We start from the raw sequence: 8,418 nt of genomic DNA, 5'->3' as shown, positions 1-8,418 counted from the left end.
TTTTTTTTTTTTAAAGATTTTATTTATTTATTGAGAGAGAGAGAATGAGAGACAGAGAGCATGAGAGGGAGGAGAGTCAGAGGGAGAAGCAGACTCCCTGCCGAGCAGGGAGCCTGATGCGGGACTCGATCCCAGGACTCCAGGATCATGACCTGAGCCAAAGGCAGTCGTTTAACCAACTGAGCCACCCAGGCGCCCCACCCCTAAAAATTTTTTTAACCATGGAAGTGAAATAAGACTTTCAAACAAAAGTTAAAGGAATTCATTGCCAGCAGACCTGTATACAAGAAACATTAAAGGAAGTTCTTTAGGCCAAAGGACTATGAAAGCAGGTGAATATTTGGATTGATACAAAGGAGTAAAGAACATTGGGGATGTGATATCTTATTTTTTATCTCTACAAGATAATTCTCTCTAGGGGGTCCTGGGTGGCTCAGCTGGTTAGGCAACTGACTCTTGGTTTTTGGCTCAGGTCATGATCTCAAGGTTGTGAGATTGAGCCCCATGTCAGACTCCATACTGCGCATGGAGCCTGCTTAAGATTCTCTCTGCACCTCCCCCCCAACTCTCTCCCCCTATCTTAAAAAAACAAAACAAAACAAAACAAAAACCTCAAAAATAATTCACTCTAAGGCAAAGATAGTAACAATTTACTGTGGAGATACAATGGAATCATAAAAGTACTAAATTCAACCATAAAAGAAGAAAAAAGTAACAAAGATCATGTGAAACAAATCACAAAGAAATAATAAGATGGTAGATTTCAACCCAGCCATAGTGATTATTACATTAAATGAATATAGACTAAACACTCCAATTAAAAGACAACATCAGATTGGATTTCTATTTTTTTTTTTTAAGGCAAGACTCAAGTTATAGGTCTTCAAAAAACCCACTATAATTATACAGGTAGGTTCGTGGTAAAAAAAAACAGAAAAAGATACATCATTCCAACATTAATCAAAGGAAAGCTGAAGCAGTTATACAGAACAAAGAACATTTTAGGGGCAGCTGCCTGGCTCAGTTAGAAAGAACATGTGACTGTTGATCTTGGGGTTGAGGTCAAGCCCCACATTGGATGTAGAAATTCCTAAAAAAATTAAAATATAAAAAAGAGAAGATAATACTAAATGTGTACAGTTTCAAAATACATGAAGCAAAAGTGGATAGAGTTGAAAGAATTTGATAAAATCAAAATTATAGTTAGAGATTTGAGCTTTTTTTTTTTTTTTAAGATTCTATTTTTTTGAGAGAGAGAGAGACACAGCAAGAGAGGGAACACAAGCAGGGGGAGTGGGAGAGGGAGAAGCAGGCTTCCCGCCAAGCAGGGAGCCCGATGCAGGGCTTGATCCCAGGACTCCGGGATCATGACCTGAGCTGAAGGCAGACACTTAATGACTGAGCCACCCAGGCACCCCTGAACATTCTTTTCAAGTACACATGATACACTCACCAACAGACCACATTCTGAGCCATTAAAACAAATCTCAATTTGAAAAGATTAAAATCATGCAAACTGTGTTCTCTGTCCTGAGTAGAATTGAACTAAAAATAAGTAACAAAGATACTTGGAAAATACCCAAAGCATTTGGAAATTAACACCCTTCTAAATATCTTATGGGCAAAGATAAAACCACAAAGAATATTAGAAAAATACTGTGAACTGAATGAAAAGGAAAACAGGACATATCAAAATCTGCTTTAAAAAAATAGCAGTGCTGTGCGTCTGGGTGGCTCAGTTGGTTAAGCAACTGCCTTCGGCTCAGGTCATGATCCCGGAGTCCTGGGATCGAGTCCCACATCGGGCTCCCTGCTCAGTGGGGAGTCTGCTTCTCCCTCTGACCCTCTCCCCTCTCATGCTCTCTCTCTCTCTCTCAAATAAGTAAATAAAAATCTTTAAAAATAAATAAAGTAAAATCTTTAAAAAAATAACAGTGCTTAGAGGGAAATTTGTAGCATTAAATGCTTAATTAGAAAAGAATAAAGAACTCAAATTAGTGATCTGAACTTCCACCTTAAGCAGCTAGGAGAAAAAAGAATAAACCCAAAATAAGGAAGAAGGAAATAAAAGAAACCAATATTGCACTGTATGTTAACTACCTAAAATTTAAATTAAAAAAAAAGATGGAAAATTCAGCTATCAAAAAGAATGAAATCTTACCATTTGCAATGACATGGATGGAGCTGGAGTGTATTATGCTAAGCAAAATGAGTCAGTCAGAGCAAGACAAATACCATGTGATTTCACTCATATATGGAATTTAAGAAACAACATATGGGAGGGGGGAAGAAAAGAGAAACAAACCATAAGAGACTCTTGAAGGTAGAGAACAAATTGAGGGTTGATGGAGGGAGGTGTGTGGGTGGGGCTTAAAGAGGGCACTTGTTACGATGAGCCCTGGATGTTGTATGTAAATGATGAACTACTGAATTCTACCCCTGAATTCAATATTGAACTGTCACCTAACTAGAGTTTAAATTAAATAATAATAAAAAGAAGGAAATAAAGTGAAAAATCAATAAAATAGGAAACAAAAATAACAAAATAAATGAAGTCAAAGGCCATATCTTTTTTTTTTTTTTTTTAAGATTTATTTATTTATGTATTTGACAGAGACAGAGATAGCGAGAGCAGGAACACAAGCAGCGGGAGTGGGAGAGGGAGAGCAGGCTTCCCGCCGAGGAGGGAGCCCGATGTGGGACTCGATCCCAGGACCCTGGGATCATGACCTGAGCCGAAGGCAGACGCTTAACAACTGAGCCACCCAGGCGCCCCGGAAGGCCATATCTTTTAAAAGATTAATAAAATTGATAACATTCTAGTCAAACTTTAAAAAGAGAGAAAAATTCACAAGTTACCAGTATCAGAATTAAAGAATAGATATCACTATAGATCCTACAGATTGGTAAGAGATTATTATGAACAACTTTATTCCAATAAATTCTACAATTTAGATGAAATGGAGAAATCTTTTGGAAGACCCAAACTGCTGGAGCTCACACAAGAAATATATCAAATTTATCAATGAAAGATGCCGAAGTCATAGTAATAAACCTGGCCACAAAGACAGCTCCAGGCCCAGATGGCTTTACTTGTGAATTCTATCAAGTATTTAAGGAGGTAATGTTAACCAGTTCTACACAGTCTTTCAGAAAATAGAAGGGAACAACTCCCACCTCATAGAAAGACCTAAAAGAATTTACAGAAATTTACTACAACAAAGAAGTTGTAGTGAGGTGTGTAGAGAGTTGAGCAAAGTAACAGGTTACAAAGTAAATAAATAAAAATCTGGGGCGCCTAGGTGACTCATTCGTTAAGCATCTACCTTCAGCTCAGGTCATACAGCTCAGGTCATACGATCCCAGGTCCTGGGATCGAGTCCCACATCGGGCTCCCTGCTCCACAGGAAGCCTGCTTCTCCCTCTCCCACTCCCCCTGCTTGTGTTCCCTCTCTTACTATGTCTCTCTCTGTCAAATAAATAAATAAATCTTTAAAAAACAAAATAAGTAAAAATCTATTGTATTTCCATGTCCTAGCAACAAACAGTTGGAAGTGAAAATGTGCCTCATTTCAGCTGATTAAAAACAAGTTGGGAATTTTCTAATAGATTGCCTGGGTGTAAATCAGAACTCTGTCATTTACTATATGTGTGATCTTCAGTAAAATTAAGTATCTTTATTTGCCTCAGTTTCATTTTAAAAACAGGTATGTCCTGGCACGTGCATCAATAGGTTTAGTAAGAAGATGCACAGAAAGCATCCTTTTTAGCTCAGCGCCTGCCACAGAGTAGTCAGTATTAGCTATGAGCCCTCAGAGACACTGAGTAGCCTGCCCAGGTCAAGGTGGGTTGTCCCTTCTCTATCCCTCCTTCCTTCATTTCTTAAAGGTGTCCTCTGGAACTAGGAGCAGCAGAAGGGAGCAACCCCCCCATTTCACTGTAAAGGACACAGTTGAATTCAACATTCCCCCATTCGGTCAGCAATGTGCCTGTGGAGAAGAGGACTCTGGTGGGCCCCGTATCCTGAGGTATGGAGGGAGGGAATGTGAACACAGCTCCCACAGGGCTGTTTCTGCCGCAGACTTGGACGTCCCGCTGCCTGATGAAGTTCTATGCTGTGGTGGCCGCCTCACCCACATCCTGGGAGAGCCACAGGATTGCAGAGAGGATTGAGCAGCGAATCTTGAACTCCAACCCTGTCATGGAAGCTTTTGGTGAGCTCGGTGTCCTCTGCACAGTACCTCAATTCTGTTTCCTCTGGGATTTGCCACCACCCAGGGAGAGGGATAGTGCTTTGAGCCCGTCTCTGGGAGTTGGAGAATGAGAGCCTCACTGCCTTGGACCCTCAACCTCCCAGGTGCCCTTGGGCTCCTTCCATTAGAGTCACCCCATCCTCTGGCCTAGGCAGATGTAACAGTGTGCTGGAGAGGACCTCATGGCTCACCTAGTTCAAATCCTGTTCTTACATATGGTTTCCTGAGGGTTCAGAGAAGAAAGGGACTTGTCTAAGAATGCTCACCAGTGAGTGTCCCATGTTGGGACTCGAGCCTAGATGTGTCCGGCTGGGCCCACAGCTGCCCAGATGCGGGGTGGAGATAGGTCTGTTGTACCTAGATGTTGTCTAACTCAATAGTGACAGCTTGTTGGTTTTGGTCCTTTCCCTTCAAAGAAGACAGTCCCTGACCACCTACACTTGCTTATTCCAATTCATTGCCAAGAAGTTCTAACTCTCCGGAAACATTTGCTAAAGTGCGAGTGCCCATTCCCTAGTCCTGTCCCCTGTTTCATGGAAACCCACGAAGGGGCTGTTAGGTGACTTGAGGATCGAGACGTGCCCCCACCTTGGCCCACGAGGACCTGGTCAGCATGGGGGAGTGTTATAAACCTCGGTGTGATCTCTAGGGAATGCGTGCACCCTGAGGAATAACAACAGCAGTCGCTTTGGGAAGTTCATCCAGCTCCAGCTGAACAGGTAATGGCCACTGCCACTCTGGCTGATGGGAGGATGGGGATGTGGAGGCCGAATGTGGCTGGGGCGGTTTCCAGCCTGGGCTACTCCTATGGGCAGAACCCTGCTCCTCCTGGCATGTAATGTTTGTGGAATAAATGAACCTGGGGGTGATCTTTGAATCTAGAATTCTAGCTACTCCAGCCTTAGAGACCCTGAGGCGGTGTGCTTGTTACGGCTTGTGAGTTCCTCCTGGCTTCTACCCTGGTTCGGGGCTTCTAGTTAAACTACCACCTCTCTGGACTGCACCCCTGAGCTTGAAGCTGGGGCTTCTGTTCCTGCCTTGAGATGGGACAAAATGGTATATAGAGAGCTTGGCCCTGTCCACCTGAGCTGGTCACAGGGGAATGTTCCAGACCACCTGAGGACCTGCTGAGTGGTCCCTAGTCCTCAAGACCCACTTTGACTAAGTGGAAGAGCTTTGGGGGGAGTGGCTAGGTTGCATTCTGGCAGATGGTAAGTCCTTAATAAATGGCTACCTGCTTGTGCCCAGGGCCCAGCAGATGACCGGAGCTGCAGTCCAGACGTACCTCCTGGAGAAAACTCGAGTGGCCTGTCAGGCATCCAGTGAGAGGAACTTCCACATCTTCTACCAGGTTTGTGTCAAGCTGGGCCCACAGCTGCCCAGATGTAGGGTGGAGATGGGTCTGAGCCTCCAAACCCTCCTCTCCGCCCCGCCCCCATGCTCCAGGCCTGCCCTGCCCACCGCTTTCCGTGAGGCGGCCACTTACTCCTGCAGATTTTGTGCATCTCCTCTGCCTCATGCTGGACCTTAGCTCCCAGGATGGTTTTTTTTTTTTTTTTAATATTTTATTTATTTATTTGAGACAGAGAGAATGAGAGACAGAGAGCATGAGAGGGAGGAGGGTCAGAGGGAGAAGCAGACTCCCTGCGGAGCAGGGAGCCCGATGTGGGACTCGATCCCGGGACTCCAGGATCATGACCTGAGCTGAAGGCAGTCACTCAACCAACTGAGCCACCCAGGCGCCCTCCCAGGATGGTTTTGACATGGAGATGCATTTGCTTTCTCTATCAGACCAAAAGGTCCTTGGGACTGGGACTGGGTCCCCCTCATCTGACCGAGGACTCTTACAATGGCACTGTCTCCAACAGAGTGAGGGCTTCCCTAGAGCTGTGTCTGATGTGTCTCCTATAAATCAGACTTGGGGTCCCCCAGAGCCTGGATAGTATGTCTGCCTGCTCGGATGGGACCTGGGGCTCCCCAGACAGGAGTTGTGCTTTCCTCATCAGACCACAGGCCCCCTCAGCAGGCTTTTCTTGCATCAGGTTAGAGACATTCAGAACTGTTGCTAAGGCTTTTGCCTCTGGGCCTGCCCTGGGCTCTGTGCAGGGACCTCTCAACCTTGTGATATCAAAGCATTTCTCCTCTCATGGCAACCCCAGGCTTATGCAGGCCTGGGCTTCCTCACACCCTCACCTCGGCCACCTGCCCACCCCTTCCCACAGATCTGTAAAGGAGCCGGCACGGACGAGAGGCTTCAGTGGCACCTCCCTGAGGGAGCAGCCTTCTCTTGGCTGCCCAACCCGGACAGGACCTTGGAAGGTAGGGGGAGCCTTGTCCAGCACCCTGGGCTGGCCCGTCAGTACCCATTCACCCTCTGCGCAGGGCCTGCCTTCTTCACCCCTCGATGTCCCTGCTGACCTCTGGTCCTGACCCTGGGCTGTGACTTGGATTCCTTTTCAGAGGATTGTTTCGAGGTGACCAGAGAGGCCATGCTTCATTTGGGTATCGACACCCCCACTCAGAACAACATCTTTCAGGTTAGAGGAAAAGGCACAGCTCTTGTGTTTGGCAGAGGTGATGGATGGGAAGCCCCTTTCATACATCCCTACTCTGAACTCTGAAGATCTAGGACTTTAAGCCCCACTGTGCAGTCTCTAAGGAGTCACCTACCCTCTGAGCCGCTGAGCCCGGACAGGGCATCGGGGAGAACAGGGCATAAAGGACAGTGATTGAGCGTGCAGTGCTGTGCTGTAAAACCTAACAGTGGGCTGGGGTGGGGGGGCGCGGGGCCCAGGTCAGTTATTACTGCAGTGATCAGAGTACAGAATAGAGAAGTAATGCTATCACAGGTTCGTCTAGTATATTCAGACTTTAAAATCACATTCATACTTCTTAGTCCACTTGGTTTTTTCAACAGTCCTGTGTGTGTGGAGATTTTTCCCATTTTTATGCTTGAGAAAACTAGAGAGGTAAAGTGACCTCCCCGGGTCGGACATCACTAAGTGACAGTTTGTACCAGACGTAGTAATTCCGATTTCCCACTTTTCCCTCCTCTCAGATGGAGTGCTGACCCAGGTGAGCTGGGCCCCCATCATCCCACTAGTGGCCTCCCTTCTCCCTTCTGTGTCTGCTGACGGAGCTGACTGCCGCCCTCCCCATCACCCCCACACCCACCAGAGCAGGGGGCGGGGATACAGGATAGGCTGGCAGCAGCCACAGGGAAGCCTCTGCAGGGAGGTGGCAGTGCAGTGGACAGTGACCTCTACCTCTAGATGGGGGCTGCTCAGGCAGGGAGGGGATCATGGCCAGCATAGGCACATCAGGCCAGAGCTTGGCCAGAGGGACAGCACATGGGGACAAACCCAGGGCAAGTGGACAACCTCAGGGTTCTGGCCTTGCGGTATCATGACCCTCTGCCCATTGGGTATGGCAGTCTTCTCCCAAGGTAGGTGTGGCCTGAACACTGGTAGCATGTGGAGACCTCCGGCCTGGGACCAGACGGGGATGGTGGGAGAGGCCTTGCTCTCCCAATAAGGGTCTGAGGGTTTCCAAGTTGCTGGACTTGAGTCTCTTCTCTGTAGCCTATGGGGACCCATCCATGTGGATCCACTGTACAGTGTGGCCTGGGACATCGAGCCCAATGTGCAGAGACCAAAATCCCAGATTCTACCCCAGGCTGAGCTGTCAGAGCCCCAGTGCTAAGAGAAGGCCAGAGGGAGCCAGGGCCAAAGCCCCACTGGCCACGCAGAAGTGAGCCTGGCCCACAGGTAATAGGAGTGGTCTCATAGTCTGCTTCTAGAGAAGGGAAGGCACAGGGACAGACGGGTGACATGGGAGCCCCACTGGCTGCCCTGGGAGGCACCTCAAGTCAGACTGCCTGGGTTCTCATCCTGCCTTTGTCTTTTACCAAGTCTGTGGCCTGCAGGCTTGTGATTTGAAGATTTTATTTATTTATTTTAAGTAATCTCTACACCCGGCGTGCGACTCGAACTCACAACCCTGAGATTGAGAGTCACACACTCCACTGAGCCAGCCAGGTGCCCTGTAGACTTACGACTGAACTTCTCCCTTTGTCACCCCTGTCTGTCATGGGCATCGTCACAGCACATTCCTTAGCGATCGTTGAAAAGATTAAACAAGGTGATGCATGTAACTCGAACAGAAT

The 8,418-nt window shown here is 47.1% G+C and overlaps 1 protein-coding gene across 1 annotated transcript in view; it reads left to right on the top strand.

The window, feature by feature from the left end:
- MYO19 (myosin XIX) overlaps positions 1-8,418 on the top strand; it is a 35,663-nt gene that overhangs the window by 13,201 nt on the left and 14,044 nt on the right. Inside the window, exons 7-11 of the mRNA XM_081805978.1 lie at positions 4,082-4,214; positions 4,903-4,972; positions 5,502-5,604; positions 6,476-6,572; positions 6,714-6,872. Of these exons, the coding sequence (XP_081662104.1) occupies positions 4,082-4,214; positions 4,903-4,972; positions 5,502-5,604; positions 6,476-6,572; positions 6,714-6,872 (562 nt within the window). The remainder of the gene's footprint in view (positions 1-4,081; positions 4,215-4,902; positions 4,973-5,501; positions 5,605-6,475; positions 6,573-6,713; positions 6,873-8,418) is intronic.

Source organism: Leptonychotes weddellii, chromosome 15, assembly GCF_054177405.1.
Source record: "Leptonychotes weddellii isolate Sample4059 chromosome 15, ASM5417740v2, whole genome shotgun sequence".
Classification (NCBI taxonomy): Eukaryota; Metazoa; Chordata; class Mammalia; order Carnivora; family Phocidae; genus Leptonychotes; species Leptonychotes weddellii.
This window is presented reverse-complemented; position numbering and strand designations above follow the sequence as displayed.